The 23,079-nt window shown below is 35.0% G+C and overlaps 2 protein-coding genes across 2 annotated transcripts; one reads left to right on the forward strand and one right to left on the reverse strand.

Annotated features, from left to right (window-relative positions):
- Positions 1-9,296: 9,296 nt before the first annotated feature.
- On the reverse strand, positions 9,297-11,854 carry LOC133861616 (transcription factor BEE 3-like). Its single transcript, XM_062297406.1, has 6 exons — positions 11,376-11,854; positions 11,146-11,262; positions 10,996-11,061; positions 10,860-10,928; positions 10,677-10,754; positions 9,297-9,654 (listed from the first exon to the last, which is right to left on the reverse strand). The coding sequence occupies exons 1-6, from the start codon at positions 11,748-11,750 to the stop codon at positions 9,562-9,564; spliced, it is 798 nt and encodes a 265-aa protein (XP_062153390.1). The 5' UTR covers positions 11,751-11,854; the 3' UTR covers positions 9,297-9,561.
- Positions 11,855-15,158: 3,304 nt separating this feature from the next.
- Positions 15,159-21,896, forward strand: LOC133861110 (uncharacterized). The gene is made up of 8 exons (XM_062296819.1): positions 15,159-15,642; positions 16,860-16,904; positions 17,050-17,179; positions 18,602-18,671; positions 18,764-18,812; positions 19,202-19,299; positions 21,179-21,317; positions 21,556-21,896. The coding sequence occupies exons 1-8, from the start codon at positions 15,343-15,345 to the stop codon at positions 21,700-21,702; spliced, it is 978 nt and encodes a 325-aa protein (XP_062152803.1). The 5' UTR covers positions 15,159-15,342; the 3' UTR covers positions 21,703-21,896.
- The last annotated feature ends 1,183 nt before the right edge of the window (positions 21,897-23,079 follow it).

The raw sequence follows: 23,079 nt of genomic DNA on the forward strand, positions 1-23,079 counted from the left end.
TTATTCTGGATGTGATCGAATTACTAAGGTCGAAAGTTTGAAAAATGATGATATAATTATTGGAACCCTCACCCCTTTCTTGTATACTTGTTCTTTTATGATTGATGCAATAATAATAATAATGGTATGATTGTTCATAAAATAAAATAAAAAATGATTTGATTGATATGATGTTTGGTGCCAAATATGCAGCCTGATTACTCATAAAATAAAATAAAATAAATAATGATTTGATTGATCTGATGCTTCGTGCTAAATATGCCATAGAATGTTTTGTAGCCTGCAATCATGCACCGAGTCTATAGTGCGAAAGTATTACTTTAAAGTAGGGACACATTTCTTCCAAACTAGGTTAGAATAATTTTCTTCAACATAGTCTCCAAAAGAATTATTTATCTCTTAGCATGGGAGAAATAATTTTTTTTAATGATTAATGCTAGAAACTACATTTTTATCTTACACATATCTCATAAAGTTAACGTGATCGACAGTCATAACTAACCATTGGATCAATCATTGTTTTTTTTTTTTAAAAAAAAAAAAAAGAAAAAATTAAAGACTGGACTGGAGAAAATTCTTCAAATTTAGTTTGGAGAAAATTTATGTCCTTAATAAGTAATAGTTAGAATCTAATGGGCATTAAAAAAGAGTTTTATTTTGAGAAATACTAAAATACTACACTTTTATCTCACTGGATTGATATGGCAATGTCCATTAACCATAATCTTTTTTTTTTTTTTTTTAATAATGATTGATCCAAAGATTACTCGATAGTGCCGGACAAACAAGTAAAATGAGAATAAATTGGGAAGTAGTATCTAGTACATATTCATCAATGATTCAATGTCATTAAGCAATATTGGTGAAGCAAACCTTATGTGCATCATGCCTACATCACAAACCTAAAGCAATTACTATGTAGTACAGTACATTATACATAGGATTCATAGGAACCAACCTTTGCAGACATAAAAGATCAATGAATAGATTTATGTACACAAGGTGGCACACACATTTTCACAAGGAGTCACTTCTCTCTGTCCTTCTGAGTTTAGGACTCCTCGACGTATATGCGTCATTGTCAATAGAGGGACATGTACGCACACTCCAATAGGTATACTCACCTGCTCGCCTTACCTATGTGCCGCTCCGCTCCGCTCCAGCTTACATGGATTTTTTCTGAGGCTTAGTCCGCCGAGAGAATGGGCCAAGTCTTATTTATTGTTGTTTCTGCTTTTTAGAGTTTTGTGTTATATTTGTCGCCTTCTTGTAATTATTGTGTCGGTGAATGTAGCCCTTAGTAAAGAACCACGTAAATTTCTATGTTTGTGATTGCTTGCTCTTTTTTTCTTATTATTTGCTTCTCGATCACTTGATTATGAGAAATAAGATTTAGGAAAAACTCTACTTATAACTACTGATCTTTTATTAGATTTGAAAAAATGTACCCAAATTTTAAAATGTGTCAATTTATGGCATTCATTCTTCGACTTTTTTGTTCAATTTCAACCATCCGTTAGAATTTTTTGTTAAATCCTATCAAAATTCTCAAAATACCTCTGTGCTTAATTTTTAAAAAAATATACATATAAAAAATTTTCAAAGATTCAGATATGTGTATTGTTACAAACTCCGTTAAATTCTGACCATTTCCTTAAAAAAACTGGGGTATTTTGAAAATTTTGACAGGATTTAACGGAAAATTCTATCAGAAGGTTGAGATTGGAAAAAAAAATTGAAGTACGGTTACCTTAAATTGATATTTTTTTAAGTTTGAGTACCTTTTTTCAAAATTGATGAAAAATCAGTAGTTATAAGTGAAATTCTCCCTATAATTTATATATAGCTCGCACAAACATTTGGATAATAATTAATACTGACTGTGTTTCCATTTATTCAATCAGTTTAATGGAAATGTTGTTAATTAATTAGCACAATACCTACTCTCTTTCCCAGTGTGCATGCACTTAGGAAATGCCAAGTGAGATACAGTCGAAACAGAGTCAAAGAAAAGGATATCAAGCTGTAGATTGTAGAAGCTTTAAAGGTTATCATTAATTAGCCTTTTTCCATGGAAGAAACCCCAGAACCCACCATATTGTCCCATCCTCTTGTGGGCATAAATGCATAATATGGCCCCATTCAGACTAGCTGTCCTCCCTGAAACCCATGTCTTTAGATCATTGGATGCAATGCATCTAGCTAGCTAGACTGCTTTTAATATGTTGTTCCAAAAGCTGTACCATGCATATGAGTTATTTTCAATCACTTCACGTACGATTGAATTGGCAAAATCCATAAAATTCTTTTTATCCATTTACTTCTGGGACACCCTCTTGCTAATCCTATTATTGTTTGTATTCATTTGTCATCATTGTTGAGTGTCCGGTTGCCTCTCAGATGTAATCTGCATGTTTGCATCTGATGCATGGGATCATGGGAAGTCGTCATTGGTTCTTCAAAATAGTGCTGGAGGCCCAATAATTATTTGACAGAACCATATTTTTGGATTTTCAAAAGGAAATATATATATATAAATAAGCACATAACCCATCATGTAATTAATCAAATGTCAAGAAAAATATACAGTTTGTACGAAGTTTTTATTTAGTTCTTTTCCTTCTTCGTTTTTTATCTCTTATTTATAACATGATATCAAAGGCCTTGTTTGGTAAGAGAGAGAAAATTCTCTCTTCTCCTATTTACTTTTCTAAAAAACAATCGACTTTAAAATATTCTAATTTTGTATTATATCAATAATTTTTTATTACTATTTAAAAAAAAATTAATACAATACAAAATTTTTTCACTTTTTCATATAAATTTTTTTTATTTAATTTATATCACATCTATCACTTCTTACTACTACCCCCAACTCACACTCCCTTACCAAACAAGGCGAAAGTGTAGATACGATCTTTGAAGACCCGCTCCTCAGTTTCAAGATCGAGCATCATGTTCAACCTCTTATTATTTCTATTAGATAATAGTGAAAAACAATATTCAAAATCGAAACATGCAAAATATATTCATAATGGCATAAACATAATCATAACCAATATCATTTCATTTTATAATTTGCATGTCGTATTATCCACCTATAGCATTGGTTTTGTTAAGTGTATTGCCCCCACTTAACACTGAGTTTGCTAGTTGTATTCCTCATCTTAGCATTAGGTTTGTTAAGCGCATTACCCTCACTTAACGTACATTGGGTTTGTTAGTAGTATTCCCCCTCTTAGCATTGGGTTTGTTAAGCATATCGCCCTCACTTATAACTGAGTTTCCTAGTCATATTCCATCTCCTAACATTGGGTCGTTGAACGTATTCACCTTGCTCAACACCGGGTCATTATATAAAATAAAAAAAAAAAAAAAAAAAAAAAGGTTCTCATAAAACTTTATCATTTGTAAAACTGATATTTACATTTCATTTTTCATAAATCTTTATTCACTATAAAATTGGTCTTTCCATTTCATTTCTCACACTTCCTTTGAAAACTTTTCTTTAAATTCATATTTTTGTAAACCATGTAAGGCACAATGAAATATATGATAGCATATATGAACATACTTAAATTTCAAGGCTCAATATCACAAATAAATTATGCACATACCACATGGCATGTAAAATAGATTTAATAGTCAGTGAAAAAATTTTACTTATGACTTGTTAATCCTCCGGCTTATACCTTTTCGATACGTATTTGTATTTTATTTAGCATCCAAACAATCTCGTTTGGACCACCAACCAAGCTCTCCTAGTCTAAGCCCATATCACCACCTCGGCCGGACGTGATCCGAATGATACTTTAACCAAGGCCTACTGGCCAGAGTCTCATTCGAATTGCTTTCAGTGTCATTTGGATGAAATTTACTTCGAAAATTCACTCCAACTCATTAGCTAAGACTTCAAAATTAATCCTTTCACTCACACAACTTTTAGCAACCGAGTATGCACACTAGAATGCTAACTTTTACATAACAAAATGAGATAACTTCACAAAAGGGTATCGTACTATACTTCGTTTTGAGATAATGGTACTGAACTATCAAACTTCTCAAACTAGTGTATCAAAGTTTTCAAACGTCTCACTTAATGGTACTCTGTTAAGATTTGTTGTTAAATCCTGGCAAAATTTCTAAAATACCCCAGTGTTTATTTTTTAAAAAAAAATTATAAAAATTTTCAAAGATTCAGGCATTTTTTTTTTTTTTTGCAAATTCCGTTAAATTCTAACCAACATCTAAATTCTAGCATTTTTTTTTTCTAAAAAAAAAAATGAGGGGTATTTTTGGATTTTGGACAGGATTTAATAGCAAATCCTAACGGAGTACCCTTAAGTGAGACATTTGAAAATTTGGATACACTAGTTTAAGAGGTTGATAGTTCAGTACCCTTATCTCAAAACGACGTATAGTTCGATAACATTTTGTGAAGTTATCCCGAACAAAATCATCTTTATCTCCATCAACAACAACTCTTCCAACAACACAATCTTTTAGCAACACTAACAAAAACATAACAACACTAAAAATAGCTGATAACAACAATAACTACAAGAACTAATAATAAAAAATGAAGAATGAAAGGGTTAGAGAGTACACCTCTTGTAGCCTTTAATCTTTCCTTTAGCACCTCCCCACTCTAGAATCTCACTTTCTCACCAAAATACAAGCCTTTCCACTCTCATCTCTTGGTTTTCTTAGCCTCTCGACGTAAGGAAATGAAATATTGTAACTTTCTCACAACGGGTGGCTTTTAAATAGACAAAATCTCGGGTACTGTTCAAACTTGCTTGGACGAGCTATTAGTCTCGTTCGGATGAGCTCGAGTCAGAACCAATAAACGTGAGTCTTGTCAACCACGTCGCTTGTTCGAAAGGATCATCCCTCTTGTCCGAACATGCTTCATGCATATTCGTTTCTAAATCGTTACAGGCTGCCTCGTTCGATTAAATCCGCACGTGAGTGAATCTTGGTCATTGACGAGTTGCTCATCTGAAAGGATCATCCCTTTCGTTCGAACGTGATTCATGCAGACTCGTTTCTAAACTGTTACAGGCTGCCTTGTTTGGACAAAAGCAATTCTCGCCCAACCGAGGTGTTTTGTCCTAGCATTTTTAAGTTCTAAAGTCAAAATTTTGACTTCCAATTGACCTAAAACCCATTAGGTCATAAAACTGTATCATTTGTAAAACTGATCTTTACACTTCATTTCTCATAAATCTTTATTCGCTATAAATTTGGTCTTCTCACACTTCCTTTGAAAACGTTTCTTTAAATTCATATTTTTTTAAACCATGTAAAGCATAATGAAATATATGATAGCATATATTAACATACTTAAATTTCAAGGCTCAATATCACAAATAAATTATGCATATACCTCATGGCATGTAAAACAGATTTAATAGTCGGTGAGAAAGTTTTACTTATCACTTGTTAATCTTCCGACTTATACCTTTTCTGTACGTATTTGCATTATTTATAGCATCCAAACAATCTTGTTTGGACCACCAACCGAGCTCTCCTAGTCTAAGCCCATATCACCACCTTGGCCAAATGTGATCCAAATGATACTTTAGCTGAGGCCTACTGGCTAGAGTCTCATCCGGACAACTTTTAGTGTCATTTGGATGAAATTTACTTCGAAAATTCACTCCAATTCATTAGCTAATACATCAAAATTAATCATTTCACTCCACACAACTTTTAGCAACTGAGCATGCACACCAGAATGCTAACTTTTACGTAATAAAATGAGATAACTTCACAAAAGGGTATTAAATTATACGTCATTTTGAGATAAGAGTACTGAACTATCAAACTTCTCAAATTAGTGTATTCAAGTTTTCAAACGTTTCACTTATGGGTACTCCGTTAGGATTTGCTGTGAAATCCTGCCAAAATTCCTAAAATACCTTTGTGTTAATTTTTTTTAAAAAAAAAATTATGAAACTTTTCAAAGATTCAGACATGAGTATTTTTGCAAATTTCATTAAATTCTGACCAAAATTTAAATCCTAGCATTTTTTTTCCCCTAAAAAAATAAGGTCGATTTATTTTGGGATTTTTGGCATGATTTAACAGCAAATCCCTTAAGTGAGACGTTTGGAAACTTGGATACACTAGTTTGAGACGTTTGATAATTCAGTACCCTTATCTCAAAATGGCATATAGTTCGATACCCCTTTGTAAAGTTATCCCTAACAAAATCATCCTTATCTCCATCAACAACAACTCTTCCAACAACACAATCTTTTAGCAACCCTAACAAAAACATAACAACACTAAAAATTGCTGATAACAACAATAACTACAGGAACTAATAATAAAAAATGAAGAAGGAAAGGGTTAGAGAGTACACCTTTTGTAGCCCTTAATCTTTCCTTTAGCACCTCCCCACTCTAGAATCTCACTTTCTCACCAAAATACAAGCATTTCCACTCTCATCTCTTGGTTTTCTTAGCCTCTCGAGGTAAGGAAATGAAATAGTGTAACTTTCTCACAACTGGTGGCTTTTAAATAGACAAATCTCGAGTACTGTTTAAACTCGTTTAGACGAGTTATTGGTCTCGTTTGGACGAGATCGAGTCAGAACCAATAAACATGAGTCTTGTCAACCACGTCGCTCGTCCGAAAAGATCATCCCTCCCGTCCAAACGTGATTCACGCAGATTCATTTCTAAATCGTTACAAGCTGCTGATGAGTGCCAAATGTTGTATATTTGAACCCCTTAATTTACATTAATTAGACCTTTTGGCTTTGTTATTTTTCTGATGTTTTGGCTAGTTTTGGTATTTTGCGTTTTTGCAGGACATTAAGAGAAAAATGGCAAATTTCAAGTGAAAATACATAGAAAGTTAGGAAATCCGAAATTGTTGGGATGTCGATCGATTGCATCTCAAGTCAATCGAGCGCATTTTGCTTGATATCGATCGATCGCATCTAAAATCGATTGATCGATTTTGTGCTGACCTGGATTCGTAGAAACCCTAGCTAACTCTATAAATACCATTCTTTTCTCATTTTTTTCGGGAGAGAGGCCACTTGGAGAGCGCCTTAGGCACCGTTTTTAGTAGTTTTTAGGGTTCTTGGGTGATTTTCACCTAGAACTTCCATATTTTGTAAGTTCCTTTGATTTTTAATGGATTATTCTTGTTTATTTATGCTTTCCTTAGTCATATATATCTAAACTCTTATCTAGGGTTGAGGATGAAGCCTCACTATTGAAGAGAAACTATGTTTTCATGCTTGTTTATGCTATTTGAGTTTATAGGCTTTTGATTTCTAATTGTTCTACTTTTATTCGATTTTTGAGATGATTTTTGAGCATCTCTTGTGATTTCCGGATACAAATGATGATTTGAGGTTGTCTCATTTAATTGATTGCTTGAGTTTTATTTATCAAAACGTTAAGTATTTATTGTGTTTCGTTCAACGGGTACATTTGATGATTTGGTGAAAAACCAGGTATCCATTGTGATTTGTTTTTTGAATGGGTACAATGGATGATTTGGGGAACACCTGGTATCTTTTGTGATTTGTATAAAGAACGGATTAATTGAATGATTCAAATAATTTTTGAAGCAAAGTAGAGCATATCTAAGATTTGTATGGTGAAAACTTCAAATCGGTATAGATGATCATGAAAATATGTTGCTATGATTTGGTGAGTGTGGATTCTTGAACCTTAGAACCCTATATTTTGTTTTATTGAGTTTCTGTTTTTATTTTGTTAAAAATCTATAAATTTGGAACTAGGTTAAATAGGATTAGTTTGAATATAAATTAATTTTCGCAACACAATTCCTTGTGGGATCGACCTCGCACTTGCAAAACGATACATTGCAAACGATTCGTACACTTACAAGTTAAATAAATTTGCACAACAACTGCCTTATTCGATCAAATTCGCATGTGAGTGAGTCTTGGTCATTGACGAGGTGCTCATCCGAAAGGATCATCCCTTCCGTCCGAACGTGATTCATGCAGACTCATTTCTAAATCGTTACAGGCTGCCTCATTCGAACAAAAGCAATGCTCGCCCAACCAAGGTGTTTTGTCCTAGCATTTTTAAGTCCTAAAGTCAAAATTTTGACTTCCAATTGACCTAAAACCCAATAATTAGGTCATACCTGTAAAAGTTAATGGGCCTAACCCACTCTCAAAAGACGCCTTAGGAAAGGGGGACACTTAACACGCCCCCTCACGTGTGACACTGTTGTCCAAACACGTGTATTGCATCAGAGCGGCAGTAGGAGGGAAGGCTCAATCCTCTCTTCAAGACGCCTTGAGAGAAGAGGGGTGTCTATAGCTTATAAATTCATCAGATCATGTATCTCTTGTGGGACACTTTAACACGCTCTCTCACTTATGACAACTTTGGACAAACACGTGTTCAAAATCGGGAGGGAAAGGCCCATCATCGTCCAAGGAACCTGCTCTGATAACATGTAAAAGTTCATTAAGCCTTACTATTCCACAAAAGGCACATTAAGGAAAGATGTTTACTCAAGACTTATAAAGCCTATAATACAAGCATACATTGGCAATGTGGGACTCTTAACACGCCTCCTCACGTGTGACACTATTGTCCAAACACGTATACAACGGGAGGGAAGGCCCAACACTGTCTAAGGCCGTGAAACTCTGATACCATGTTAAAGTCTATAAAGTCTATTAAGCCTTACTCTTACACAGAAGGTACCTAAGGAAAGGAGGACGCTTAACAATACCGTGTTTAGCTTACCCTCATTCGCAACGTGGTTTCATTTTATTTTCTTGAAAGTTTTTAAATTCCAATATTTCTTATTTTATTTATGAACCTATAAATAAAAAAAGGGTGTCTTCATCACATACACACACTTTTCCGGTCCCTACCAGTATTATGCTTTTTTGGTTTCTTATTTTTAATTACTAACCTAAGCATCTAAGGTGGTTTCAATTCGCTAGCTGGTACCTCCGGCAAGCCTCCACGACCCTTTGCCTTTACCGGAGGCTTCTTCCTCCAAGTATTTGGCGTGGAGTCACTGTATCAACAGTATATAATACATGATTATCAAATATTATATAAATTAATATCGATCTGGCCGGGAGTTCTTTTCTCCCTTGCACGCCAAGAGAAATCATGAACAGATTAACTAGGTATAATAGGCTCACTAGTAGCTTGTTGAACATATAATGGATTGCAAATCATAGAAGTGCCACACACTTTTGTCGACAAACTCATATGATTTACAAGCAACATATATCAGGTCCCTCAAAACCAATTTGTCCTTAAGTACTGCTCTTGCTGACAAGGAAACATTGATATATAGGATGCTACAAACCACAATTTTCTTTTAGATTGTCAAAGGTATTCAACCCTTAAAATTTACAAAGTGAGAAGAAGTGATTACAGAGACTCGATCGGTCCTACATGAAGTAATGCAAATATATTGTAGCATGTTTGCTAGTAATTGGAAAGAGACTTGGTTTTGTGGGAGATAGCTAGGGGTAGGGAGCATATTCACGTGGCTTGCAGCAACTTCCGGAAGTAAGGGCCAAAAAATCAGTCACAGTGGCCATGCTGTGTGGAAGCGAGTATGCTCTCCATATTGTTCCCTCCCCCAGTACTCCACGCCGTGTGCCTGGTGTGAGCTTGTCCCCTGCAGAGTTAGACATTAAACATCACTCATCTTAAAGGTATTTAGTAGGGTTGGGTGACCATTTGTGTTCGCGTGTCAACATACAATTTAGCTAATCGTGTCGAGTTCAGGTTGACCCTAACGGGTTGTCGGGTCAACCCAAATTCGACGCACCAACCCGTTTTGACAGCGGTCAATGTCAACCTTAACCAACTCATTTAATTAAACGAGTTAGATCTATAAACTCTAACCCGCTAATTTTATGTTGGGCTTGTGTAGGGTCAGGTTGTACCGATGCATGTGAATAAGACTATATATATCAATTATAACCCGATCTATTTAATTAAACAGGTCAAACTCTTCATCTCTAACCTAATAATTTCATGTTGCATTCATATTAAATTCGTAGATCAGATAAAAAAATTGTCAAACTTAGTATTTAGGTTGTCAAAGTAGCCTATATATAGATGCTCCAGTTGAAAGCCTCTTGACTGTTTGATCTTATACTGCATTTCCCGACTGCAATTCAGGATGCGTTTGAGATTGCGATATCGTAGACAAAAAGTGCAATTTTAAGCCAAATCGCAGAAAATAAATCGTTTGGGAATTGCATTTTTACAAAATTACAATTTGAAAACGCATAAAATCTGCTTTTTCAAATCGCAATCGATGTGTTTTTTTGAGAAAGAAAAATTTTAGAGGCTAACATACGATTTTAAAGGTCCAACTGCGATTTTGCAAAATACTTAATTGCATATTTTAAAATCGCTATTTTTAAATGATACTTTTTGAAATCGCAAACCCATACAGACCAATATATTATGAAAATTCCACGTTGGTTGGATATAGTCTTGGTTGCTTTATGTACTTTTTGAGTCGTTTCCACCTACTAGTACGTTTTTTTATTTTTTATTTATCAGAACCAGGTTTTTTTTTTTTTTTTTTTTTTAATGTTTTTCTTGAAACAAATTAAGCTCGTCAACCTTATTTCAACTATTAGTAATTAGAAATTACTAGTTTTCAGTAATTGTTTGATGAAGTACCTTTGCTTTTGCAGTTTCATATGTACAGGAGACCAGGTCATAAGAAGAACATGCAGCTGCAAGCTCCGTGGAAAGAAACTGAATTTCAGGGGGAAAAAAAGAGAAAAAAAGAACCTTTTAATTGCTAGTCTTTAGATTTTAAGATAACACAATTACACCTCGCTTTCTTTCTATCCAGCTTACCTCAACCTGATTCTTGAGTGAATGCACATAGTTGATAATTTCATCCAACATCACCGCCATTCCCATTGCCTGTGAATTTCCAGGCCATGTTATAGAACGTATATACACAGCATACAAAAAACAAAAAGAATTCTACCTTGTGGCATCCAGGAACAAGGTCTTGCAAGCATCTCAACTTGTAATTGATTTTCTGCCTTCTCACCTGATCCCAATAACAATGGATAATAATCAATATGTATTGATTTTGCATACATTAATTCGACTAATAACATGCAAATATATGTACCCTTTCTGCTAAACTGTGACTATCAGTAGCTTGGCCTCTTTTTGCTCTAACATGAATGACTTCCTCTTGTTTGTCCTGTTCTTTCTCATTGCTCCTTTTCTTTCCTTTCTCTAAGCTCTGCAAATATCAAACCATAAATTATAAACTCATGAACTATTCCATAGAATGACAAAGTGTTCAAAGTTTATTAGAAAGGGCAGTAAATCATATAAAAAAAAAATGAAACGCACATTCTTTTTAGCAGAATTACTATTGTCTTTCAACTCTCTAGAAGCTGTTGAAGGAATGCTCTCTGAGCTGCTTGTTGATAGTTCCATTACTTTTCTCTTCTTGCTCTCGTGGAAAACATGTCTTGTTGAAGTGATGGTATGGACAGTTGGCAATTCATTTAAGCAGTTGGAATATGAAGTACCTGGAAGATCATGAGCCAATAAGCCTGCAGCATGATTTTCAGATTGTTGGTAGCCCAAGAAATTATCCACTGTGGAATCTGTAAAATTGAAGTTCCCCATCATGCTTGCATTTGGCTGAATGAACTGGTTTATCATTTCTGAGAAAGGTATGGAGGGTTTAAAACATTGCAAATCTTTTTCAAACTCAGCCATGGCTGCTCAAGCTTTAGAATTCTGAGAGACCTGATCAATGGTGTTTAGATTATAGAGGATTCCAGTGTGCATTTTATAGATAAACGTTTTTGTGCCAAAATGTCTAATTTGGGTCTGGCTTATTACCATGTGGGTATCAGTGTAATTAAGTTTTCCTTTACACTTAAGGAAGTAAGAGAGAGAGAAAAAAAGCACATGGGAGCTCAAGTGGCAGCTTCATTTTCTGAGGTTGATATCCTCTGGTAGGGTCCCTGCAAGGGATATACATGCATCCTTCCAGTAATGAGAGCCAATATACATTTTTGGAGTTAGTTTGATATGTGTGAATATATGATAAAGTGGTTTTTCTTAATCTAACATCTTTAATTCCTCTCTTTTTTTTTTTCCCCAACTTTTTTCCAAAAGAAAACGATAAAGTTTGGAAAAGTAAGGAGGAAGATAAGAGAACAGCCATGGCTATTCTTAGGGTCCTTTTTTATTTTTATTATTATTATTATTTCATCTTTCTTTTCTTTTTTTCTTTTTCTGGTCTGGCTAGGGTGTTTTGGACTGATTTTGATCAGTGAACACTAACGAATTGCTATTCATAAGTTTGAAGGAAAAGAAAAATTCAAGTTGTTTGTAGGAGCATTGGAGTTGAGTTTCTTTGCTGACAATTATGGACCTCCTACAAGACATTCGTATCAGAACAGAGGCATGATATTGACTGAGGACTAGCACTCTTGAAGAAGTAAACAGAGAACTTAATAGCTTGTCTATAATACTCCATTTTTCATAGATAAGGAAACCTTGTTGATGCTCTGTTAGCATTAAATCCTGTGTCACATCTCACCTAACCTCACTCGTTGGCTGACACATGGCATAACTAGCTCGGTTGATCGAGATAATCAAAATCAATCTCAGCCGTTCGTTTTCCCCCGCAAACCCAATCTGACACATGGCACTAACATCTGGGTCAATCAAGCCTATGTCTCGGTCAATCGATGCCTGTGCAGGAAACCTAAATTTTCATGTTTTATCCCCATTTTTGGATCCTTTCCACCTAACTCTTACGGGCCCTATCGTGCTCTATATCATCTTGGGAAAATATTTGGTACCCTTAACATTTCTCTTTTATTTTTATGTCAACGACAATTCTCGTATTTTTTAGAATTTGAAGTCCATCTGCACACATGCTTATCAAAAACCAGAGATTCTGTTGAATAAGACTAGGGAAACAGGGTTGTAGATGTTAACCATAATGATAACACTAATGCTGTTGCACATGATTTGGATGATGCTGCTGATAAAACCAGGGCTGTTGTACAAGATTTGGATGATGCTGATACACAGGATCTGTAGACTGTCTCCCAATAGTTGGGACTTGAGACAGAAGGGCATGGCTGGCAAAAGTAAGCTGAAAGATAATGTAAGTTTGATATAAAATGTGTTCCCTGACCATGAATGACAAACCAAGAAGATATGCATATTCAACATTATTAATGAAGCCGGCCAAGATGAAGATAGTCAGATTTATTGATACAAATGATTCAAGATTAGGAGTAGCAAGCAATTATATATAGATGCTTTGTTTTCAATGGAGGCTTTTCTGCCATAGAAAGGATTATTATTATCAGCTGAATTAAAGACATGAGCTGATCATAACTATTGCCTAATTGAAAATATGGTTTTGATCATTCAGGCACAGCTATTAGTTCACACAATATTAAATTCAAACTCCTTAAACAGTCATTTGTTCACATATCATCTGCAAATTGAGCCATTTAGCCCTCTGTCTCACAAAAAGGGACCCATGATCATCTGTTTTAAACAGTAATACCTTCTTACCTGTAACAAATGTAGTATACATGCATAGAAGTGAAGTTATTTTATTGAATATACTTTCGCACCCTTACACTTCGCATACTGGGGTGGAACTAAAATTTCGAAACGTGCTATACATCATTTCCCGGTTCTTCTCCCATCTTCACACTTTTCAAAATCACCATTGAATCTATAGAGTCCATGTGTGAGATCTACGTGAGCCCTACATATCTAATGACGATTTTGAAAAGTGGGAGAATAGGAGATGAACCCGACGAAGAAATGAATCATTTATAGACAAGAATTGGCTTATAGTGGTAGGTGAGATTTCATGATTTAGGTACACAAGGAAAGTTAATTAAGTGGGATTGTGGCTTGATCTGGTGTTTCCTTAATTGGTGATGAATTGATTTGCGGCTGATTATGCTGCTGGTTCTTCAACGTGAAAGGATTCAAAGGAAGAAGCTAGAGCACTTTTATAATTGATAGTCAAATAACTCACATGTAAGAAATCTAATACTTCCATATGTTCAGTTTCTTGTTTGTCCCCCCCTTGATTGAACCAGTTTCAATAACCCTGCTCACACGGTTATCTTGTTGATCAGTTTCAATATGTTAGTGGCCATATGGCTCACTATACTTCCACAACAATAAATGATAATTATGCTAAATTCGGGTTCGTAAGATATTACTAATATTTTTTAAAAAAAGAGTTACGTCACTTAAACTTCTATATTAACAACAATAAACTTGAAGAAGTGTCGCCCGACAACTACAATAGATGCATGATCTAAAGACTTAGAAATAGACGCCTTAGCTAACGTGTAATCCGTTTCGTTTGCATTCCTTTTCGCATGTCTCAAACCATGACTAAAAACTGTTAAAAGAACAATTTTTGCATCATTCACCAAATGCTCATATATGAATGATTTCCAGCGTATCCTCGTCCAATATATACTTGCCCCCCTTCAATTTATCATTTAATTTGTAATATTTCTTCAATCTTTTAATTTGATTAAAGTACCCTATCAATCTACTATTCGAATTAGAGTATTCCTCTTCTACCCAAAATGACAAACATATCATGCATAAAAAAAAATGAAAAAAAAAAAAAAAAAAAAAAAAAAACCAGAATAGCCTAAGTGATGCCTCTTTTTTTTTTCTGTTTTTTTTTTTTTTTTTAATCTTGTGCAGCTATTAACTTTTCAAATATACTATGCATCCCACTCAATATATATTTTCTTTTTCTCTATTTCATTTAAATATAAATAAAATTTTCCTATAATTTAAATAATTTTTTTTTTTCTCTTTCTTTTTCGGCCGCTCTCACTAAGTCGGCAAATCCTCCTGCTGCTTTTTCTTGACCGTTCTACATGATTCTTTGTCGATTTCTCTTGATTTTTCAAGGATTTTCTTCGTCGATAGCAATGGTTCTCTTCAGTGGAGTTTCTGGTAGAGTGAAGGAATAAAACAATGAGGGCTGTTGAATATAAACGCCCCATAATTAATTTGGAATTGCTATAGTCCTAGCTACTGTTGAATTTAATGGACGGTGATTTTTATGGGTCTGTTAAAACTTTAGCTTAAAAAGTGGTTAAACTGTTGAATTTAAGGACAGGCACATTTACTGCAGTTTCCAAGAAGCAAAGAAGTCAAAACAAGATAAAACCAAAGCAAAGCTGGGACTGTGAGTGGGGAATGTGTGTAGTAGCTAAATTTCACGGCACTGGCTGCTCTTCTCTCACTCCACACCAAATCCCTTCCTCAACCAAAACTTTGCTTCCCAAAAATGACCACAAAGCCCCGGGCTGTCCTCAACAGAGCTCGGAAAATGCGGGTACCCTACGAGCTCAAGCAGGGGCAGACCCGTATTTTTCATCAGCTCCCTTCTGGTCTGAACATGGAGGTCATTGTGCAGAGGAGTGTTGTAGACAAGGACCCAGATGAGAGAATAGAGAGAAACAGTGAAAACCCACCTTTGGTATTTGTCCATGGAAGCTACCATGCTGCTTGGTGTTGGGCTGAACACTGGCTTCCCTTCTTTTCAGGTTGTGGGTTTGATTGCTATGCTATAAGCTTGCTGGCTCAGGTGGGTTCTCTCTCTCTCCCTCCCTGCATTTTTCTCCATTCTTGAAGCTCTGTTTTTATAAATTTGTGGCAATATATAGTATATACTTTTTTCTTTTTCTTTTTTTGAGAATGCCTATGTCTAAGATGATGGTGCTAGCTCTATCTTATTTCTTGGCGTTCAATTGGTTTGAGTTTCTGTGGCGCTGTGCAGTAAATTGGTAGTGGTTCGTTACTCAAGCTGTCTCTTTTTTTGAAAAAAAATAAAAATAAATAAATTTACCCACAATCTTTATGTTAAAATTAGTAAATGAGAAATAATCTATGGGCATGTGTTAAGGAATTTGATGACCCATAGTTGTTTTTTCCTTTCTCCACTTTGAGAAAATGTGGAAAGAGAAAGGAATTATATGTTTCTGAAGGAATTTGATGACCCATATTCTAAAATTCTAGAAGTTTGAATTTTAGAAATTTCATCAGTAGTCTTAGCAAGCACAGTTCTGAACCTTCTCAACCTATTTGTTTCTAAAGGATAAATGGCGCTAGTTCTTTATATCATGTTCTCAATCAACCTAATTTTGTTTCCCCTTTTTTACCTTTTAAGGTAGTCTTAGAACAGATTTATAGAAGGGGTCAATCCCAAATCAATTAGTTGTTTCTCTCTGGAGACCATCAACCCATGATGTCTGAAAATATTTGACCACAGTTGACAAGAACAAGGAGAGATTGAACTTATTGGAAATCTTATGCTGTCCGTGCTGGAGTTAAGCATCGTAAATTTTAATTTATTTCTGGTCCTAAAGTACTATTTTATCAGGGAGACCACACTGATTCTTTTACCTCTATAGTAAGTGCAATAATTACCTGCTGTAACTCCAAGTCTGATCCTTGTGGATGGCTATATACCTATCACTGTATTTTACTTTGCATTTTAGTTCATTATCTCATACATCATGATCATCAAAATGATCAGTTCAGGTGCAATTTGTTGGGTCTGGCATTTAGATCCTCTTGCACCAATGATATCTATGTGTAGCTATATGGAAATCTAAAGTTCCTTCTAATGACCATCTGTTTTTCAAGGTGATTATGTCATTAATGGCACCAATGCAAAACTCTAAAACCTGTATCTTTTTCTTTTGGCCTGACTCTGGAACCTTTATCAAACTACTGGAGTTACTATAATTGTTTGTATGCAAATGTGGGGCTGATTTGGTATTTCTTATTCTTCATGGTCAGGGTGAAAGTGATGCACCTGCTGGTTCTGTTGCTGGCACTCTGCAGGTATTTAGCTCTCCATTGGAAAATGGCTCCTTCAAAATGATAATTTTGATGGTGATCATTCTTTGTTTTGTATGTTCCATGGTTTGCATACTGGATACTATTTTCTTATTTTTCTTTTCTTTTTTCATCGTAAATTCTGCAGTAGACACATGCAGGTGATGTTGCTGAATTCATCAGGAATGAAGTATTGTCACCACCATTGTTGGTTGGACATTCATTTGGAGGGCTTATTCTTCAGTATTACATTGCAAATATGAAGAATAACCAGGCTTCAGGTAATCTTTTAATTGATTCACATTTTTTTGATGAAGGTGAAGCAATACTCTTGATGGATGAGTCAAGAAACAATAAAGTTTATAGAATTAGAAAGTGCATTTTAGATCTAACTCAACTCAAACCCTAGTAATGGGTTTTCTTTCTTGTTGTAGGCTGTTTTGGTTGTTCCTGTGTACACTTCCTGTATACTTAAGGGCGCCTTACACTTTTTTAATAAAACCTTTATTACTTATAAAAAAAAAAAAAAAAAAAAAAATCTGCTTGAAAATATTTAACTGAAATAAAGCCACAAACAATTTACAAATATTAACTGCAATGATAATTACAGTTGTAGTGTCAGTTATTATTATTGATGATCAATGGTTATGTTGATGCTTTGGTTTCACCCACAGTCACTACAAGAAAGCAAAGTTTAGCAGCAGTCAAAATCAATATTAAAACCTTTGAAAACCTCTGGTAGAAGTTTTATCAGTGATTGGAGAAACCGCCTCTAAAAATCTCATGATTGCTGCAATTGATTTGTTGCTATAGGTCTATAACAGCAGTTTAGGTGACCACTGGGAATTTTTTTTCCCTAGTAGTGGTTGGCTATTGTGGCGATTTAAACCACTGCTATGGAGTTTTTGGATATATCATATAATAACTTATTTCTCAACTTTGAGCCCTATCTACCTAATCATTTGATCGACTTGAGGATCTATTATCATCCAAAAAATAAATCGATCAAGTTTTTTTTTTAAAAAAATAAAAGCAATATTTTTTTTAACAATGTAATCATTGATTGCAGAATTAAAAACAGAATGCATCATGATCCACGCCAATGACCCACACAGGCACCCCTGGTGTTGATGTCACAAGATCAATTTCACTAAATGGAGTAACCCTAATGTGACGTTTGGTTGGGGGTAATTTTTTAGGATTCCTGGGAATCCTAAAAATTACCCGGTTTGGTTGCATTTAAGTAAAGGGAATCTAAATGCCCATGGGTATCTGGATTCCCCCAACTGCCTTTTGCTAGGAATGTGAATTTTCCCTCGCCTTGGGGAAGTTTTTCTTCTTCTTATAAATGAACAAAAATGCCCATATATATATATATTTTTTAAAATAAGCGCACTAAACATCCTCATACTCCTTAGGTTTTCTCAATCCTCGTACTCCCTAGGCTTTTGATAAGCTTTTGAATGTAGGACTTATTAGGCCAGAAACAATCAAAGTAGGAGAATTACTTACAGCCGATACACATAAGTCAGATTATTTTTTTCACTTGTCCTTATGCCTTATGACTGTAAATATGACTATATGATTCAAATTCTCACAGATGCAAGGTGACTCCATTATATATGTAATAGGGGGCATTGGTCTCTATTGATTTACATTCCTCACTTTTTTCCTTTCTTTATGCTGACTGGGCTTTATTCTAGGAATGGAAACTTTTTACCCCGAGCTTACAGGAGCTGCTCTTATCTGCTCTGTACCTCCTTCGGGTAATAGGTGAATTCTTCTACTGTCTCATGTTTATGATATTTTACTTTTCTTTTAATTGAACCAAGCTAGGACTGAATTACTTCAATTATCTTTTTCAGTGGGTTAGTGTGGCGGTATCTCTTTTCCAAGCCTATTGCTGCTTTTAAGGTACCTACTTTCAGTCTTTTGAGAAAAACAATATGGGTGCATCCTTTTCTTATTTATGCTCACAAAAAATTGTTTTGATTATCTTAGCTATACATCTAGAAGACACTGGTGGTTACACTTTTGCCTTAGGACTTCATAGAGTCGCATGTCTTAATTCATTATCTTGAAGAATGGAGGCCTAATTATATGTGCAGAATGGTCCAAGCAAAATTTACATTGCTTATGTTTTTAGTAAATCCATTAAATACTTCTAATACCGTGCTTGATCTTGCAGAAAATATGAGAACCTTCTCAATCAGTGTCTTCAGTTTACTTTTATGCGAGTTCTTACAGTAAAAATGAAAATCAGTTGTCATTGACTTGGACACAATCTATATGAACTTGAGCAGGTAACACGCAGCTTAGCTGCAAAAGCTTTCCAAACTTCTCTTCCTCTTTGTAAGGAGACTTTTTTCTCTGCAACAATGGAGGATCATTTGGTTCTACGGTTAGTTTTTGACCACTTCTCTTCAACTCCATAGGCAGTTTGTTTAAATTTGCATTGAACAAGATACTTTATAATTTTAATCTTGAACCTTAGTTTGTGTATTGACATGTATATATTGCCTTGATAAACTGTTTTTGCATTGGAAAGTTGAGTGATGGCTTGTACCTTGAGTCAATGTCTACCAAACTCGTGCTACCAGAGCTAATAGGTGAACCCTACTTGCAATTTTCTAAAAGAATGTATATTCATGCAAAGAACCTCACTGGTAAGGTAAGATTTTTTTAAAAAAAAATAAAAATAAAAAGAAAATTGAAAGTTGGTTGTTTTATGATATGGCTTGAAATGATTGGTGGGTGCATAGAGTATCATGCACGACACCCACACTATAGTATAACCCGTTGTTGATCTGTGTGACAAAGCTAGCCCTATGTAGCCCATTGTTGAAAGGGTTTATACTGATACGAAGCACTATTAGATGACTTTTGGTTTAGTGTTGAGGACTTTCTTCTGCCCTACTTATTTGTCGTGACAAGGAACTAAGAGATATAGAAATTGTTATTGGTGTGTGTCGTTGAGTTTGGAAATTGAATTTAGAGTGTATTTGGGATTTGAATTTTACAAGAATTTGTGATTCTATTGCACCCATGATCTAAGGAAGCTTTAGACATATCTGTACTATATCCCAAAAAGAGTAGTCGTAGTCACAAGTGTACCTTTTGAGAATCACTTATAAAGCCTATTTCCACCTAATAAACAACTAATGTGGGATTAAACACACTGGGTAAGTGGATTGTGAAGGCATGTATGTCCTAAGTCCCATATTAATTGTGTACTATGTGGAATATGACTTTATAAGTGATTTCAGGGAGCTTCAATTGCAACCATGACTAATCATTTTGGGTTATAATGTAGATGCGGCAAGCACTTTTCTGAATCATGACAATTTTAGTCTGGTCACTTTGTTAGTCAAATTTTTTCCTTGTCATCTCCTGTGGATGTAAGCTTAAGGCCACTACATAAATCTGTGTCTCCCTTAATATTAGTGTTTCTAATTTTCAGTTTCAATTTAGCATAAATCCACATATCTAACAAGTCAGTATGGTTCAATGGCCAGATTTCGGCCATCAAGTTGGCCATAAGAATTTGTAGAAAACCGGCTGATCGGTTCGGTGTTCATCCCGAATTTTGAGATATGAGCTGGTACTCTTATTGATTACTCTTGCTTGAGAGTATATGATCGTCTTGCTTGCACTGACATGAATGATGGTAAACTTAAGCTGAGACAAAGAAATACATATTCCTGGGCTACGCATCCCATTGAAAGGTTGTTGGTTTTGGTGTATAAATTTAGTTTCCCCATAATTGTTTATCAATAGAGATGTTATATTTGATTGGTGTATTATTTGTTACCATGCAAAAGAGTATTAAGACAATCAAAAACCATGATTTTAATTAGGTAGAGCTTCAGGTTGAAGCTTCAGACAAAGAGCAAGATAGCGCTACAATTCAACCCATTCATGATGAAGTGCAAGATTCTATTGAGCTAGCTATCTATATTTAAAACAATTATATTGACCAATACTAAAATACTAAATAACGTTGGTACCCATTAACTAATAATTGGAATTCAACTAGAACAAATAAACTACTTGACTTGGTCTAATTTCTTACACGATATATGTGGCTACTGTTGGGGGTCTATTGATCATACACATGAACCAGAAACATTTGTACTATAGTCTGGTTCTCATGGAGAAAGGTTGTTTTATTTTATTTGGCATTCCTTGTAGCCTTTGAATTTTGAGTAATTTTTTTTTTACAGATCATTATACTGTTTTTTCAATGGTGGAACTTAATCTTCAACTTTTGTTTTCTGCAGTTACCAGGAGCTAATGAGAGAAAGTTCAAGGATGCCATTGTTTGATCTGAGGAAGCTGAATGCATCACTTCCAGTTCCTTCGGTGCCAAAAGGTTCTATTGAGGTTCTTGTGTTGGGTGCAAGTGATGACTTCATTGTGGTAAACCAAAGTTTTAACACTTAAATACATACCCACCTGCATTTCTTTTTTCCTGTCTCTCTCTCTCTCTCTCTCTCTAATGCTGTGACAGGATCTGCTATTGCTGATTTTACATAACATCCTCCAATCCACTTCTTCAATAATGCCTGTTTATTAACTCATCCACTTAGATTCTCCTTTTTAGTTCATTTGCTTTGGACCTTCTTGGCTACTTTGATTGAGTCGAAATATTTTGTAGGATGCTGAAGGTCTCAATGAAACAGGCCGGTTTTATGGTGTGTCACCAGTCAGTGTTGAAGGGGTTGCTCATGACATGATGTTGGATTGTTCATGGGAGAAAGGTGCAAAAGTTATCCTATCATGGTTAACTGCTTTAAAAAAATAGGACCTTAAATTTTCTAAGAAAAAGGCACACATTTTGCCCAAAATATGATATCTGGCTTGCTTCCCTAAGTAGCTCATGTCAAGAGCCGCGCTAGTGCAGGATTAAACTGTGTTATATCTTTCAAGTATTTCAATCTTTCAGGTATTTGTCCCTTTTGTTCTAGAATTCTATGGCTAGAATGCCTTCATTCATCACTGTCAGAATCCCGCCCCACTTTGAGCAGAGTAACATTTGTTACAGCTACGTGCTTCATTCATTCGGCGGCCGTGGGACAACCTACTCTATTGATAAATTTGTCCATTGCTGAATGTCGGCTTAAGTCTCTTAAGAGATGAGATTAACCCATACATGGGTGTAAAGATGATGATGACGGCTGCCCCATATCAGCACATGCAGTGGCCCATGCTTCTCCTTTCCTGATTGTACCTCTCCAACATTATCTTATTTATTATAGAAAAAAGAAAAAGAAAAAGAAGAAACACAAACACAACCATAATTGCTTCACAAAAATAATTGGTCACCGAGAAAATAGATTAGTTGATAGAAAATTATTCCAATTGGAAAATGATACTTACACATCGTTCTCACAACAACTGCACTCACACAAGACACATTGGGGTGGGGCTTACACACTGGACTCCACCTCAATGTGTCTTGTGTGAGTGTAGTTGTTGTGCACAAAAAGTGTAAATATCATTTCTCTATTGTTAATTGACACATAATATAGTTGATGACTGTCCCTTGTCATTGTAAAATTATAGTTTTATCTCCAAATAAAAAACAAAAGATTAAAAAATTTTTTTTTTAAAAAAATGAACCTCATAGCCACTCCACTAAAAATGCCCTTCATAGCCACTCGGCCCAATCCACTCATAGAAGGGCGACCTCTCCCCTCACAGAAGGCTTGTTAGTTGCCAGTTGCCACTCATATCGTAGAGGGTCACCCTCAGCAGGCAGCAACCTCTCTTTTTTCTTCTTCTTCTGTATATATATATTTTAACTTTCAACTTTTTATTTGAGGTAAAATGGCAATTTTATAATGGCAACAACTGTGAGTCATTGAGTATATTATAAGTATATAAGCATATAACTAGCATATAGTGATAAGAATCTTATATTTGTTGTAACACACCAAAATAAATTGAGAAGTAAAGATGAAGAAACAAAACTACTAAAATAGGCGTGAGGATTTAAGTGGTTCGGCTTTGACTTAACCTACGTCCACTGGAGAAGATAGATCAAGATCTTTTACTATGAAAATAAGGGAGATAGAAATAATGGCTCATACCCAAAGATCCAAGTACACTCAAAACAACACTTGATAGTGTTTTTACAAAGAGAATTCTTTCACTCTCTCAAATGGCTCACTTTAGCTTT

This window comes from Alnus glutinosa, chromosome 2 (genome assembly GCF_958979055.1).
Source record: "Alnus glutinosa chromosome 2, dhAlnGlut1.1, whole genome shotgun sequence".
Lineage (NCBI taxonomy): Eukaryota > Viridiplantae > Streptophyta > Magnoliopsida > Fagales > Betulaceae > Alnus > Alnus glutinosa.

Excerpts from the sequence above, each read along its gene's own strand:
- LOC133861616 (XM_062297406.1), bottom strand. The coding sequence starts at position 11,750 with ATGGCTGAGTTTGAAAAAGATTTGCAATGTTTTAAACCCTCCATACCT. Across the intron at positions 10,929-10,995 it reads TTGTTCCTGGATGCCACAAG|GCAATGGGAATGGCGGTGAT; the intron begins GTAGAATTCTTT and ends GGAAATTCACAG. Across the intron at positions 9,655-10,676 it reads ATGAAACTGCAAAAGCAAAG|GGGACAAGCTCACACCAGGC; the intron begins GTACTTCATCAA and ends CTAACTCTGCAG.
- LOC133861110 (XM_062296819.1), top strand. The coding sequence starts at position 15,343 with ATGACCACAAAGCCCCGGGCTGTCCTCAACAGAGCTCGGAAAATGCGG. Across the intron at positions 16,905-17,049 it reads CTGTTGCTGGCACTCTGCAG|ACACATGCAGGTGATGTTGC; the intron begins GTATTTAGCTCT and ends ATTCTGCAGTAG. Across the intron at positions 18,813-19,201 it reads AGCCTATTGCTGCTTTTAAG|GTAACACGCAGCTTAGCTGC; the intron begins GTACCTACTTTC and ends GAACTTGAGCAG.